The 16,951-nt window shown below is 41.2% G+C and overlaps 1 protein-coding gene across 3 annotated transcripts in view; it reads right to left on the bottom strand.

Moving 5' to 3' along the window:
• Nucleotides 1–16,951, bottom strand: part of MARCHF8 (membrane associated ring-CH-type finger 8) — a 159,907-nt gene that overhangs the window by 121,572 nt on the left and 21,384 nt on the right. For all 3 annotated transcript variants that reach the window (XM_067539097.1, XM_067539105.1, XM_067539111.1), the window contains exon 2: nt 6,951–7,135. In XM_067539097.1, coding sequence (XP_067395198.1) covers nt 6,951–7,052 — 102 coding nt within the window. In that variant the 5' untranslated portion in view covers nt 7,053–7,135. The remainder of the gene's footprint in view (nt 1–6,950; nt 7,136–16,951) is intronic.

The following is a 16,951-nucleotide window of genomic DNA, read 5'->3' as shown; positions in this document are numbered from 1 at the left end:
CCAATCCCTGCAGGACCCCACTTGACATGACATGCCCTTCCAGCTTGACTATGAACCACTGATAACTACTCTCTGGGAATGGTTTTCCAACCAGTTATGCACTCACCTATTAGTAGTTCCATCTATGTTGTATTTCCCCAGTTTGTTTATGAGGTCATGAGAGACAGTATCAAAGACTTCCTAAAAATCAAGATACACCACATCTACCACTTCCCCCAAGCCACAATCCATAAAGTTTGTTACACTGTCAAAGAATTCTGGTCTGACATCATTTGTTCTTGACAAATCTATGTTGACTATTACTTATCAACTTATTATCTTCTAGGTGTATGCTAATTGATTGCTTGATTATTTGCTCCATTATCTTTCCAGGTTCTGAAGTTAAACTGACAGGTCTGTAATTTCCTGGATTGTCCTTATGCCATTTTTAATAGATTGGCACTACATTTAGCCTCTTCCAGTCCTCTGGAATTGCTCTGTCTTCCATGACTTTCTGAAGAGATCATGGACCCCTTTGAGTTATTTCCAATGGAAACAAAGTCTAGGTGATTTCCAAAATTGCTAGGTCCTATCCAATTAAAAGGCAAATACCCATCATACATCTAACATATGAAGGGAAATCTCCTGCTGAGTTTTATGTGGTTTAGAAAAAAAAATACTGGTAAATGAATAGACATGTTAGGATGGAAATCTGACTGCACTTTAGCTAAGAACTTTGGGTGTGGTTATAGGGAGATTTTGTCCTTGAAAAACATTATAAATAGGGGATCTGCCAGCAAGAGTCCAACCTTGCAGGCTGACATGACAACTACTAGAAATACAGACAAAAGTTACACTTTTGGAAGATTTGGGACTCTCCCAAGCAATGGATACACTTAGAGAGGCCATCGATGATTGGGAGAGCCTCCTGACAAGAGAGGAAGCGTTTAAAACCTAGTGAGCCAAGCATGCCCAGCCAGGCCAAATAAGCTCCCCAGAAAAAATGGGGGAGAGGAAAAAACTGAAGACTTTCACAGCTCTCTCACTAATTCTATACTATCTAACTATCACTAATTAGAACACTAAACAACAAGTACAAAACACACTGAGGCATGCACAAGGCGGAAACACTAGCCCTCTGTCTCAGGCTGAGGCAATAGAGAAGAAACTGCGGGCAGTTTGCCTGCTCAGCTCTACATACCCTTACAGCGTGGGTATGTACAGAGGTTGTACAGAGTGCATACACAGCCTGAATGGACACTAATGGAGAGCCTCTGATCAAGGGCTCAAGAAGTGCATGCACACCTGAAGTAACTTGAAGTGGAGCACCACAGGGACACTACTCGAAGAACCACCAGCAGGTCCTGCTCCTTTGGACTCTTTTTGTTAAATGATTGACTGTTTGGACTATAGAAGCCGAGCCCCAAACTGAAGAGCCATATAGGTAGGAAGTAAGTAACCCAGGGCAGCAGACTTAGACTCACTGCACAGTTGGTAGTTGATCTGCAACGGGCCAGTGGCTGAGTCCTAGTGGAGATGGCAGGGCCTGGCGTCCCCTACCATAGTGCCTTAAGGTCAGAGACCCAGATGCGGGTGCAGAGCAGACGATTTCTGGCTTAGGGTCAGGAACAGGTACCTCTATCACTCTGACACAGAGGCAAGGTCTCAGAAGTTGGGTGTGCTAATCACTAGGCCAGCTGGCCCTCCAAGCACCCTATTACAGTGTCCAATCATTGCTCTTCAGATGAGCCCAATTTCCACAATCCCTGCCCTCTCACTTTCTCTCCAGTTAATATATTCCAAAGTAGAACTGATATTTAAAATGCATTATATGCTGCAGTGTGGCCGAATTGACAGAGCACTGGACTGGGATTCCGAAGACTAGGGTTTTATTCCCAGTTCTACCACTGGCCTGCTGAGTGACCTTGGACAAGTTAACTTCCCCTCTGTGCCTCAGATTCCCCATCTGTAAAATGGGGATACTCAGACTTGCCTCCTTCTAAAGCGCTTTGCATTCTATTGATAAAAAGCACTATATAAGAGTTATGTGTTGTTACTGTATCATCGTTGTCATGGGATGGTTCTGAATTTCTAAGTCTTAGGCTTTGTCATAATGGGTACTTCTAATGTTTTAGCAGCAGGTAAGCCAGCCCGCTTCCCAGCAGGATCCCACAGGATACTCAGATATGACTGATTCTTATGACCTGTATCCTGGATGTAAAAGAGGAATTAAAAAAAAAAGAAAAAGAAAAAGAAAAAAAAAGGGGGTAGGGCAACAAATAAACCAACAAAAACACCCCATGGAAGCCCCAGAATTAGTAGGTCTAAACATAGAAACACTGTAAACACCATATAAAAACTAGTGATGAGGGAATCTCAAAAGGTTCACAAGCTGGATGCTGAATCTGTATCTGAATCAATGGAGAACCTAACAATGGCATGTGAGACAACAAAGAACAAACAAAAATCAAAACCCCTCACCAAAGAAATCCAACAGGCTTTTTCTAAGCTGGACCCATGATGCATGTGCAGTCAATCATTAAAACAGAACCAATACCATGTGATTGGTTGTGACCAATCTATTCAGCTCAAAATTTGAGAAGCAAATGCAAAAAAAATGGTCATCGTATTTTTGCACCTTAAAAAGATTTAGAGTATGTTAAAAAAAACCAAACAAACAAAATGCTCCCTGGATTGCTCCCAGATTTCAACCACTTGAACACACATTTTGACATAAAATAACTCTCATGACAAAAAATTAATCCAGTTCAACAGTCTTAAAAAAAGTCCTCTACTGATTTTGATTCAAAAACTAAAATCTGACTTCCTAGAAGGACATGGCAGAAAGGTAAGTCAGACTGTATAATTGGATATAAACAAACAGGCCATGGAATAGGGTTTCTCAAATTGTGAGGGGCAAAAGACTGCTAAACAGGAAGAAATGTATGCAGTGTAGTTGTAGTCATATTTAGCAAGATCTACACAGTATGCTTAAAATTCAAACAATAATCATACCTTTCATTTAGAGGAACTAGGCCACAGCATGTTATATAGATTATATATCACTCATCATCTTCTGCCCCCCAGCTGTTGAGCAATATTTCTAGGGTTCCCATGTGGCACCCCTCCCCCCCCCCTTAGAGAAGGCTGCTGATTGAAATGTACATGGAGGTGTTTGAAGTTTTATGACAGACATGTCCGTGCAGCATACAACTGCCAGCAGTGTTATTTATCAGTTCAGGACAGGCGGTTATCTTCTCAGAACTAAGGGGGACTGGGATTTAGGTAGGTGCAATGTAATTACTGAAGTTGAAAGGACAAAGCACAAAGGAGGTTTTGTGGTAAGTGCCATAGACTCTTTAAAGACCTCAATTGCTCAGGTGTTTAGTTTTACATCCCATCTGAAAGATGAGCTCCTAGCAGCTCAATATCCCCTATCACAGCCTTGGCGCACAAACTTAGAACAGACAGAGAAGAAAGAGTACTATCCACCCAGTTACCAACACCATTTCCAGCAAGGTTTCCTTGGAGGTCTCCCACACAATTGCCAACCAGACGCAACCCTGCTTCGCTCATGAGATCTGAAGAGCTCACATTTCAGGATGTTATGGTTATGATTACTTGCAGATGCTCAATTTAAGTTATAAATGCATCTAAAGCCCCCTCAAAACACTACTAAGTATAATGTAATCAGCGGAAATAGGCAAACTGTGAAGGAAAAGCTTCACTGACAGATTTTCCCCTTCCCTTGTCTGATACTGCTTCCAAGGTAATCATTTTGTCAATAGTTAATAATAGTTAGCTATCATTTTCCTTTCCAGAACTAAAAGTAATAAAATTGTCTTTGAAAATAAGAGGACCTTGGTTGGAATTTTCAGAATGAACAAACATCCTTAAACAATAAAATGGGTATTACCTGGGGAACATCATCTATAATAGCAGCATTTTGACATACTGGTGCAAATAGGGATACAACAGTCCATTTCAGCTAGTGAGAGGGGGGAAAAAACAAGAGCAACATCTCAACCACACCTCAGCAGCAATTTCTAAATTTGAATCCAAGCCTACACAGCTGAATAATTCTGGATATGTTAAAACAGCTACTTGCCATTACAGATTTCATACAGGTTTTATAGCACCTTATGAACAATGTAGTGATCATTCCTCAACCCAGGTCAGTAGGATTCTATTCCAAGTGAAGGATCAGTAGAAAGCTAATGATGTTTATTAATAGCCCTTAAAGCTAATAGTTCATCTGAGTTAAACATAAGAGTAATAATCCCTTTATAACCTTCTCTGTTTTTACAGTAAAAACAGCTGAAGTTTATCAGAAAAAACTATTGTGCAACAGGAGTTTTCAATTAAATTAAATCTTGAAAATCACATTAACATGCACCATAATCTACTCAACTTCCCAGTAGTGTGTTTTATATACACATTTCTGACTTCTAAGGGTTAAAAGCAGAAATGTTGGACAAAAGACTTTTACCACCCTTTCAACAAATTCAGTAGACGTGAGTTTTACCATTAACTTCCATAGTTGCAGGCCTTGTATCTACATTCGCAGAAGAACTACAGTCTAGCCAGTTCCTATTCTGTAAAGATCCAAAAGGATCTTGCTCTGCTTTCCACCAGCCATGGAGTTCTAATCCCAAAGCATTATTCTAGGAAACTCACTCTGTGACAAGGGAAGCTAATTTTTTATCTCTAAAGTTAAACAAAGGGGAGCTGAAGTAACAAAGCCACATCTTGACCTTGAGCACCAAAGGTAAGATACAGGAAGGTATGAAATTTCCAACTTGAAATGTTACCCTCAGCATTTATATGGATAATTAAGGATGTCCACAATTACATTAGCTAGGAGAACACAATCAGGGCACAAGCCAAACACCAACTGCCAGGGGTTTGGAAGAAGCATCCATTAAAGGCATACTAGTGCATAATTGCAGGCTTTGAGTAACGAAGTCTCTTTCCTCTGAAGTGACTCACAAAATCCATATTTTAAATAAACGGATTTTCTCCAGTCTAACTTTAGTATCACACTCTCTTTTTCAACAAAGGGTCCTGAGGCACAGTAATTCACCCATAAGTCAAAGAGGAAAATGTAATCAACCCTTCTGACTAAATATCATCAAGAAAATATATAGAAGGCGCTTTCTCAATATTGAAGTAGCAGTGCCTGCTGCCAGAGAGAAAAACAGGTTTAGAAAGAGACTTGGGACTCTCACTCCTGGGACCACAAGAGGATAAACAGATCCCACAAGCACAAGCCAGGAATGATCACAGCTAATTCATATGACCCCCGCTGGAGGGTCATCAATTCGTACTTAGTGCTTGTCTTCTAGGGCTTAACACAGACTCTTTATGTTCCAGGTTAGAGCATGTGATGTTACTACATGGAATGGCCTGGCTCCATACAGAAGAGGGCTAAAATGGAGTGAAAGGGTATTCTGTAACGAAGGAGACCACAGAACACCCACTTACAGCTTGAACTGGAAGAAACGCCATGTGTTACGGGTAGCAAATGTTAGACTCAAGTGCACCTCATAGGGGAGGGTGTTCCACAATCACATAAGACTAGCTTCCAGCCTGGACTTGCAGACAGAAAGCAGACTCACTCCAGCCAACCTTGATTGAGAGTTGCCCCCAAATACTTGATGAGATATGAACCATAAGGGTTAAAATCTGTTTTTTAAAAGATGTTATTAAGCATGTAGGGCAAAATTCAGAGGCAACATAAACTACGGAGTAAATTACCCACACTGATTTACCAGGGGTTACCTAGATGTAATTTATACAGCAGGGGGGCAAGGGAGTTGTAGCAAGAGAGCATAAGAACAGAACATATAATGTAAGCTACGTTGGCTTTCTTTGTCCCACCCCTTCAGGTTCTTATACCCTCTTGCTGACTGCTTTTCCTGCTAAAATGCTGTCCTTCTAGACCCTTGCCCTGTAAATTATGCCCACATAGCCAATTTGTAATTTACATCTCATCAGAATTTGCCCTTTCCTGAACATTTAATCCTAACCTCTGAAATTTTCCTGTCCTCCTGGGTTTGTTTCATTATTGAATGTTCTTTTGATCTGAATGATCTTTTGATTTTGTTTTGTGGGAGTACAAGTTTAAAAACACCTAGGAATGCTTTGAAATTAGCAGATTATGCAAAATGCAAACATAGAGTACATTTTGGACTATAATATGGATGTGTAATAAAATCTTTGTCTTGGATGGAGGCACAGTATGGACTAAATAGGATTGTTGTGTATGGCACAATGACACAATATGCTAAAAAAGATTATTAAGTGGTTCAGTCATTAGAATCCAGTCAGTCTCCTGCTTGTTATGGTTTTATGTTTCACTCGACATAAAGAACAAGAGATGCTTTCAGTCTTTTTTCCTCACACCACAACAAGAAAACTATAAAGAACAAAAGTAAAGTCTCCAGGAGAGAGCCTACAAGGTATGTCTCTCCACTGTGACAGTCCATTCTGTGTGGACTACACTGGCTGCCAATCAATGCCAAAAGCACAGTCCATGAAGATTTAAAGGTGAAATACACAGGAGTCAGAACACTCACTTAATTGCGTAACTATCATACTATTTAGCATGAAAATGGACAAAAAATGAACAGCAGCAGAAGCTATCACACTAAAAGCTCACTAATAATAGCATCACACTCTGCACACAACACATCCAGCTGTCTTTAATTCCTATGCTGAATAGATGGCTGAAATTTGTATTTTGCTAAAGTTAGACCACAGCGATCCCCAGTCTTGTGAAGCTGATTGTTTAAATGACAGAACAAAGAGGCCAGGAATTCATTATGCAGTCAATACAATACTAACGGGAGTTTTGGTGCAGAAAGTATGCAGACTCAGGCCCCAGGCAGTAACTTGATAAAGCACTTGTTAGCATCATTAGTCAGAAAGGGTTGGGATAATTTCCTATGAGAATTGGGTTCTGACATTACCTGTTCCTCTCTCTCTTTTTCTTTGGTCTTACTCCTGGAGACTCTGGAAGAGGTGACATCCCGAGCTGGAATGACAGATATCTGATGCAGTGGCATGTTCATCACACGGTCCTGTTTGATCCTCTAATTTAAAGGACGGGGTCTTTGATGCAGGTTTTACTTGGTGCCATTGCCGGGCCTTGTACCTAAAGAAAGAATAAAAAGTGTTAATGCCGTTTGAAATTCAATTATTCTGATGTAGTTTTTTAACCATCAAAGTTAAGCAACAAATGAGACTAAGACATCAGATCTGCTCTCTGGATAATAGAACAGAAGTAAACTTTAGTCCACTGGCTGGATCACGATTTGAGACTCAGATGCAGACACATAGGAGAGAGATTCCAATCCACACCCAGGATAGAGAGGAAGCTGGGGCTATGGAGCTTTTCATGGGCAATCTTAATTCTGGCATTTCCTAACTTTTGAGTGCTTGACTTGGCTACCTTAATAATGCTGCCCAGTCTCCTTGCCCAACCAGTCCCAGTTCCCCCTCCTGGCTCCTCATCCAATCTGTCTTTCCCCCACCTCCGATCCAGTTTCCAATCCCCGTCTCCTCCCTCAGGCACCTTATCCAAACTAAATCATGTTTAGGATTCTAGAAACACGTATTGCCAAATTAGCAAAGTTGATCTGAAATCAATGATATTTAAAGGAAGGGATTAAAGAGGAATTAACACAACAGGGGCTGCGTTAAATAAGACTACGTGAATCAAGATATATTATGGAAACTAAAGGAAAATACAATTTTTGGTTTGGTTATTTTACTCTGTGACAGCTGAAAATGTGAGGATAGAGTTCCAATATATTATAGAGCTCATTCACATGGAAGGGGTATAACCCATCACTCAGTGTCTTTGCTTAACACATGTTGTATGAATATATTATGAAATAATGTTTAATTGAACATGTTAAAGAGGCTTCTAATTCTGCATAGGACTTTGGACCAGATTCTGTTCCCATTAAAGTTAGCTGGGGTTTTGCCACTGACTAGAATGGGAGCAGGATCAGCCTTTAACCCTCACAAGGTCCATGAAAGTAGTAAATTACTTCTACACACTGTTATAGCTCTTTTCAGCTGTAAATCCCAAGGCATTACATAAAAGGGGCTGATGTTTCAATATCTTCATTTTACAAATGGAAAAACTGAGGTACAGAAAACAAAACGACAACCAAAGTCATACACCAAGCCAGTGGCAAAGCCAGGAACAGAATCCAAGTCTCTTGTGGCCTATCTGCTAGATCATTCTACCTGCCCACATCTGAGGCCAGGCTGACTTCAATGGAGATAGCAGGTGTCCATCAGTGTGAGGATCTGGCCCATCGCGTATACACAAGAATGCACAATATAAGGTGTATCTCAGACCACTGAAGGTAATACATGCGTAGCATTTAGATGTCACAAACATGGAAAAAACAGAAGTATGCTCTATTTTTATTTCTCTCATATGAATGAAGAGCAAATTTTTCAGACAGGTATTTCCTTTGTCGGAGAGGCTGTGGGAAGAAGGTGAATGCATGTGAGACTTAGCAGCAGTAGTTAATCCAAATCAAAGCACAAGTAAAACGTGACGAATGCCCGTGTGTCCGACACACACCTGTATAGTCTCATTTTCCAAAAGGTGCCAGATGATAAATGCCAGACAGCATATAACCAAACAAGGAGTGAGACAAGAGCATCAAACTGCGATACACAAACTAAGAATGGAAAGTATTTTTCCAAGTGCACAAAAGGAAATGAAGCATAAGAATTGATCTACGTGGGTAACTTACTCCATGCTTTATGTTGCCTCTGTATTTTGCTTAAAAACATCTTTAAAAAAAACCACACACACATGTAGCTACCTGCCATGGTAAAAGGCAGGCTGTGTCCATGCTTGTCATTGTGGTATGTAGCTACACTCGGCAGTGAAAGGTTCCGGCAGCGGTGAGGCAGGGGGGAAAGGTCCTGGCAGCGGGACACTACACTGCTAAAAATAGCAGTGTTGACCTGGGAGGCACTGCTTGGGCGTGTAGAGAGCCCTTGTAGGGTATATATCCTGGGGGTTCAAGCATGTAAGGCACTCTATTCTATCTGACTAAACCATGCCTCACTATCTACACTGCTATTTACACCATGCAAGCTGAGTAGTGTCTTTACTCTACATGCAGCCCTATCTTTAGGGATAGATACAGCACTGATGCCCCTCTAGTCCTCAGCATTAGTAGCATAGGGCAAGTTACCATACATTGCAGTATCTACAGTCCATTTATTGCAGCATTGTGCTCTTCTATGAAAATGGGACAGTGAATGTGACCTGAAACAAGTCAAATTTCATTAAAAAAAAAAAGAAGCATAAATTGTAATAAATAAATTAGACTTTTTAAAACCCTGTTTGAATAAGTGTTGTAACAAAAGTAAGGAAAGCTATAATATGATTTATTTTATTTTAGGTGACTGTGTCCCTCTAATGATTCAGTGACATCACCATGGGCTGTGATCTTGCCAAATTTTATGTGCTAAGCAGGATGAACCCTGTCAATACTTCAATTGGAGACCTCCAGGGAACCCCGAGCCTGCTGAGGCCTGAGGCGAAGGATTCAGCAACTGGCATTCCTCCCTCCAAGTCAGAAGTGAATCTGTCAACATAGTGTTAGGTCGCACTGCGCTACTGAAGGTGTCCATGTAAAGTCCTGAGCACATGTGAGCATTAGGATTCCACCAACACTTTCCAGAAGAACAGAGGTGTTCACCCAATGACCTGGCCAAATTTCTGCTTGGGTTGCTACTTTGCTTATCTACTTTGTAGTTTCAAACGAATATGGTATTTGCCTACTTTCTATAGGCTACGAATGCAACTTACACTGGCATTCCAAGCCTTACTAGTTGGTTCCAGTACCAGTTTGCATCTTTTATTTATTTTGAGTGTGTCAGAACTCCTCCCCCACTAAATAATAATCCTTTTCTGGAGATAACAGACGTGCATTCTCAAAAACAGGATCTTGCATCTGCGTTTTATTTTCTTTTATTGTAGCTTAAACCAGTATTTCATTAGCAGCACAGTTAAAGGCATATTATCAAAGCTCATGGGCTCATCATCCAGTTGTGAACATGAAAAATAAATCTATTTTCTATTCCAGAAATTTAAAATTCAGAGTAAAAAAACAACACCCCGCCTCTCCCCCCAAACTGCTCTCCATAGCCCACCCTTCCTATGTTGGTGTTTTTATTTACTGTAAATGGCGAAGAGCCAAGTGATCCAGATTCTGTTCTCAGATTCGGTGGTTTAAATCTGGAGTAGTGCCACTGAAGTTTGTAGAGTTAATCTGGATTTACACCTCTGTAATAGAGCATATAACTTTCATAGTGTACTAGTTCAGTAGAAACTTTGCAGCTTATTGATACCAGTTTTTCTCATTTCCCCTTTCCCCCCCTCCCACTTACTACTAACCTAAAATAAGCAGTTTCCTTTCAAGAGTGCTAATGTTTTTCTTCAAACAACTTTAAGGGGCAATTAGGAGCAATGAAGTCAGTTCTGCCACTATTACATGGGTACGGACTACAAGCTATAAAGATAAATACATACAAAAGATATAGAGACACTAGAGAACTCCCCAGAGATGCCTGCCAACCTAAATGATTCTATTCAAAGTCTAGTCAAAGGAGTATGATTGTGACAAACAAAACAGTTCGTTAGTGCAAACAGATAAGCAATACTTGTTTTCTACAGCACTGACAAACTATGGGCCCATATCTTTGAGTGCTCAGTTCCACCTGATTTCAAACGCACAGAATCAGGCTCTGTGTTTGCTAAAACAATGATCCTCATCAAATCAGTTGTCCAGAGTAATTAAGAACGAGTTTGTTAACATTGTTTTCCTTTGAAACAAATGCCAATTCTCCATGTTCTAATAACAAAGAAATAAAGGAGCCATTATGGTCCTGTAGGTTTACAAATTATTTATTTTATAAAGTCACTAATTGCAACTGCCCTATATAATGAACAGCAGTGATCATTGTTCCTGTGGTGCCCACAACGTACTAGGCACTGTAGACAGACACACACACACACACACACTCTCTCTCTCTCTCTCTCTCTCTCTCTCTCTCTCTCTCTCTCTCTCTCTCTCTACCTCAGTGAGAATCAATTCACTGAAGATAACTGTACTCTGCTGCGATAATACACATTTTCAGATGTCCTTTGGTATTTATTTACAGAACAGCTTTTTTAGAATACTAAAGATGTTCTCTCAAAAATAACCTGGTACAGTCTTTAACTCACAAGCAAAAGGAAATTCAGAGGTAAGGTTGAAATTCCATTCTCAGTAGATCTTGCTGTATCAGGAATTTCTAATAGGCACTCAGAGTCGGTCTTAAACAGAATAATGATCCAACACTCACACAACACTCACACATACTTTGTTTTTTATGCCAGTCAGCAGCTCTCTACCTGCTCCACATGATTTCAGAATCAATCTTCAAAGGGCACCGCTTGCTACTTCACCTGGACACCCACTACTCTGGATCTCCGCTTTTAATCAGATTTATTTGATCAGTGCCATGAGATGCTCCTGAATAAAACCATCTGATACACAAATCATGCAAAATCTGTTCTAAGTCTTTACAGCCTTGTTCTGAACAGGGTGTGATGTCACTGTAGCCATATATCACTCTGAGCTGCAATCCTGGCAGCTCTTGAGCTAAGCAGGATTGGGCCTTATCAGTATTTGACATGCTCTGCCACAGAACACGCAGCTTCTCCAGGAAGTGCCATTCTTCCCTCAGAATCAGCACTGAACCAATGTCCCAGTGTGAAGCGAGGGGATGAAACTTAAAACCCAAGGTCCTGACTACTTGCAATCAGTTATGATCTTATGATGCTTTTAATAGGAGATATATTAACAATTGCACCTTAACCAAATTCTAACTCAAGTAATTACTCTTCACTTCACTGCACCCCACCCCCACATATGGAGATTGTTTTCTCCTTCATGGCATGTCTTGATCTGTTCTGCAGGGTGCTCTACAGTACACTGTTTAATGGCTGGCCTGTTCCACCACACAGGTGGCTGTAGTTCAGTGATGGTGATGTGATTCTCTGTGTATCCCTTCCTTGTTTAACTAAGGAGAGGACTGGGAAAGAGTAATTGTAATAAAGCTTGATTAGCATGCATGGAGATTCTCAAATGAAACGCAGTAGAGAACGGCAGACTATCACTTTCGTATTTATATATACACAACACTTGATCAGCTATGCTTTGGCAAAGCAAGCTGCAGAATAGCTACTAAAACCTCAGCTCTGAACTTCCTGCCTTTTGTAGGTTTAAACAAAATCTCCCCAAGTTATTTTCAACACAGTTTCACAAGGGCATTTTTAGATGTTATTTTAAAATAAACACTTCACAGTTAATCCAGTGAATGTTCATCAATCAAATACATAGATCATGCAAGAGCTCAGCAGGGCGGATTATAGCAGCCTATGGAAAACCGAATTTCCAGAGGCAAATTCTGCCATGAAATCAAGCAGTTGCATGCAGGAGCTGGGAGCATGCTTGGCCCATAGGGTGACCATATGCCCTGATTTTATAGGGACAGTCTCGATATTCAGGGCTTTGTCTTATATAGGTGCCTATTACACCCCAACCCCTGTCTCAATTTTTCACACTTGCTGTCTGGTCATCCTAGCCCATACACTTTAGAGAAGCAGTCTTTTAAACCAGTTGATCATAGCGGTCTTCACCCAAATAATGCCTTTGCAAATAACTAGTGTCACTGCAGCATTCACTCTATTCCCTATTCCGATTACGGGGGATTTTGTGACTCCAGTGGCAATGTTATCTACCTACAAAGGCACAAGAGGAAAGATTTTAATAGTGACCACTGTAGACCAGTGTTTCTCAATTTCTTTCCACCCACGGAACCCTTGCCCGCCCATGCCATGCCGTCTGCCGAAAAGTCAAGGAAATCTTCCTCTTTTCGGTGGCGTGGTGTTTGCTTGATTCGGCGGTGCGCTTTAAGGGCTGTTTTCGGCAGCCCCATCAGCTGCTCGGCGGCGCGCGAGCAGCTATTTGGCGGCACCACCAGCTGCTCGGCGGCGCGCAAGCAGCTATTTGGCGGCGCCACCAGCTGCTCGGCGGCGCACGAGCAGCTATTTGGCGGCGCCATCAGCTGCTCAGCAGTGTGCGAGCAGCTGAATGCGGCACCAGATTTTTTTAACATTCGGCGGCGCGGTACAGCTTCTTCGCGGAACCCTTCTGCTCAGCCCACGGAACCCATTTGAGAACCACTGCTGTAGACTATCCTTTTTTGTTACTACCTGTTAACTTATTGTTTAAGGGAGAGGGGAGGACTCTCCCTGTGAATGGAGGATGTGACTGATAAATAAGAGGGGAGCAAGGAGAGCTGGGGGTGGGCAGCTAGCTACAGGCTGGGATGGAACACCTTGCTAGTTCGAACTACTATTCCTATAGCAGTTCCTAAGAGGTTGGTGCCCCCAGGTGCCAGTGTCCTGTCCCCGTTCCTCACCCAACTCAAGCGGCTGGTGTACATGTTCCTGCCTTTCCCCTGGGCCAGGTGTCTCCACCAGGACCCATGGTGGATGGAAAGAGGGACTGGGGAGTCCTACCTGTTTTCCAGCAGCTGGTTTGATTTCATGCGCCGCAGAGCCCACTCCAGCCCCTTGTATATGCGTGCGGCTGGGAACATAGCCGGGATGGCTCTCGCCTCCATGAGAGCAGTGGAGGAGGAAAACATAGATCCATCTCCCCAATCAATATTTCCATTAGTGGGGCACCTCCTTCCCCCCAGTTCCACTGCCACGGATTCTTGAAGTCTACTGTCAATTGTAATAAATGTATTGCCAAAGAAGGAGTCACAACAAATAATGCAAAGCTTTAAAGTTGGGGGTCAGGGTAGCAGTAATCCCAGTAACCCAACCCTCCTCTCCCTAAATTCTATTTTCCCCATGAGACATCTGCTACCGAAGGCTCATACCTTTGCTCCCGCACATTCAGACTGCTCAGCCCTGATGGCAGAGACAGAGTGAAACTGATGAGAATGGTGCAGACAGTTCAACTTGCCCTCAGTTTCATCCAGACTCAATTTGCTCTTGCAGCTCTCAGAATTCTTTCCAATTTTTCAACATCATTTTGAAGTGTTGATACCAGAGCTGGACACTGTATTCCAGCAGTGGTCTCATTATTGCTACATACAGAGGTAATCTCTAATTGATATTCCTTTGCTTATAGTACATCCAAGGATCATATTAGTCCTCCCCGCCACAGCAATGCATTGGGACCTCATGTTCACATGGTTATCTCTCATGACCCTCCAAAGTCCCTTTCAGAGTCACTGCTATCCAGGATACAGTCCCCTCTCCTGTATGTATGGCCTACGTTCTTTGCTCCTAGATGTATGACCTCGCATTTGGTTGTATTAAAACATGTATTATGGCACCCAGTTTATCAAACAACCCAGATTGATCTGGATCAGTGACCTGTCCTTGTCATTATTTACCACTCCACCAATCTTTGGATAATTTGCAAACTTTATTAAGAAGGATTTTATATTTTCTTCCAGATTGTTGGTAAAGATATTGAATAATACCAGGCTGAGAACTGATCCCTGGAGGAGCTCACTAACAGCTCCAGTTACAGCTGGAGACAAACCAGCCAGTTTATCCATTTAATGTGTTAATATTGATTCTATATAGTGCTAATTGTTTAATCAGATTGTTGTGCAATGCTAACACTTGCAGAAGTCTATTATGCCAACACAGTTACTTTTATGAAGCAGACTTCTAACCTGGTCAAAGAATGATATAAAGTTTGTTTGACAAGGCCTAGTTTCCATGAAGCTATGTTGATTGCCATCTATTTGATTTAACAAGAAATACTGGGGTATTTTTTAGCCTTGGTTCACAATTAATCCATAAAAGATCAATAGGATTGCCTAGTGCCAGTCATTGCCACACAGGTAAGAATGGGAATTAGGGGCTCAAGCATCAAGGCCGGGGGGGTGGGGGGGGGGCTCGTACTTTGTTCTCCAGCAGGACCTTCTGGCTGACACTGACTGGGGGTAAGTGGGAGGATGAGAGTGTGCAGGAAGTGACATGAAACATAATTCCAAGTCATAATCAAGCAAAGACCCAGGACAGGAAAGGTTAATCAAAAGCACCCTGGTTATGGCTGAATAAAACCAAAAGCAAATAAATGCTGGGCTGCAAAGGAGAAAGAGGAACAGAGTCAACAGACACGGTGAGCGTGAAGTCACTCAGTCATGTTGGAGGGTTGAGCAGAGAGGCAGTACACATGCAAAGAGAAATTATGATTTATGAAATTGTGAATCTAAGTGAATAATATTTCTTTTTTCAGGAGCAGAAACAAAGGTCGGGAAAGAGAACTTTTAGAAACCTCACTACAGTGAAAAGGACCTCAGAACACCTAAACAGAAAGTGCTCACTTCCCTTCCAAATTATCGCCCCAGGAAGGGACCCTGCAACTTTAATACAAGTTCCTTTAAATCAAATGATGACAACAGTGACGTTTAAAGTGGGAAAATCCCTTGCTAGCAATGCTTATGGACTAGTAAAGGACATCCGCATTGAAATATATTTGCATGCCTGCTTCTAACTTGATATAGGAGGCCAAATGAAATAGCACAGTAACATCCACATATAATTTTAACTTATTTCCTCTCCTCCACCATAACCTGTGAAGAGTTAAAGGAAAACCTATGTAATCCAGAGGCAAACAGCTCTGTAGGTTTGTTGTGCACTGATCTTACAAAACTAATTAAGAATTTTAAAACAAATTCATCCATTTACATGGAAAACTGAAAGTTTGTGTTTTTTAAACACAGTATAAATATTTACAACAGAAGATACTGACAAGACAAAATCTCATTACTGTTTAAATGCCAACTCAGCTCACATTCTATATTGTACACAGCTCACAATGATGTATTTTTAGGCAAATACTCTACTACATCACTTATTTTCATTACAACAGATGATAATGTTTGTTAAAGCCACTTGCAAACAACAGAGCCTATGCAACATACTTCACAATTGTTCAAATGCTAACAGGCTTAAATATTTCCCCAGAGCACAGGAAAGGAGAATGTACCATTGATTGAACAACTTTATAGCCTACTTTTGAGCAGCATGAAATTCTAATTTATTTGTCTCCTCATCTCCATGACACAGGAAATTTCCAAAATTGCATGTATGAGGTAAATCATGCAAAAGACTTTAAGTTGAAATAGGTTGTGTGTTTAAATCTCAGGCAGCTTTCTAAATGTTTACATTACTATCTCAATTTTTGTAAATCTAAAGAAATTCTAGATTTTGTCATCACAGTGATAATGCTTTAAATTCATGTGACAAACTAGCTACAAAATACATTAATTGAATTGACATAATAGGACAGATGTACACGTCTGAGACAAGTCTGTTCAAATATACAGCAAAGAAGACAGGGTATCAGGACTCCAGGGTTCTATTCCTGGCTCTCCCACAAACATACTGTGTGACTCTGGGTAAGTCACTCTTTTGTGCTTCAATTTTCCCATTTGTAAACTGGCCTGATTCTTATCTACCTTTGCAAAGAAATTTGAGATCCTTGTACAGAAGGACTTGCATGGGTTTCCATTTATAAATCAGCATTTACCAGAAGTTAACACACCACAATCCCAGAAGTCACAGTTACTTCCTAGTTTAAGTACAGGGGAATACCACAGTGTCAGATATCACTGGTAACTGTTGGTGAAGGTCATTTTAATGGTGACTGCTGTACACACTGTTCCTTTATTCTCTAGTGTTGTAGTTCTCAACTTTTACCATCCCAAAACACCACCAAAGACCTCCCATCTGTCTAGCTGGGATCTAATTGGAACCACCACTCCCCCATGCACTAAGCAACATGAATCACAAGAATCTCTGCTCTAGTGAATGGAATCAGAAATGCTCAACTGTTCTTCATAGGTC

This window comes from Emydura macquarii, unplaced genomic scaffold (assembly GCF_026122565.2).
Source record: "Emydura macquarii macquarii isolate MOO-44397 ecotype Brisbane River unplaced genomic scaffold, CSIRO-AGI_Emac_v2 contig_67, whole genome shotgun sequence".
In the NCBI taxonomy this organism is placed as follows: Eukaryota; Metazoa; Chordata; order Testudines; family Chelidae; genus Emydura; species Emydura macquarii.
The sequence above is the reverse complement of the archived record's forward strand: the minus strand, read 5'-3'. Positions and strand labels throughout refer to the sequence as shown.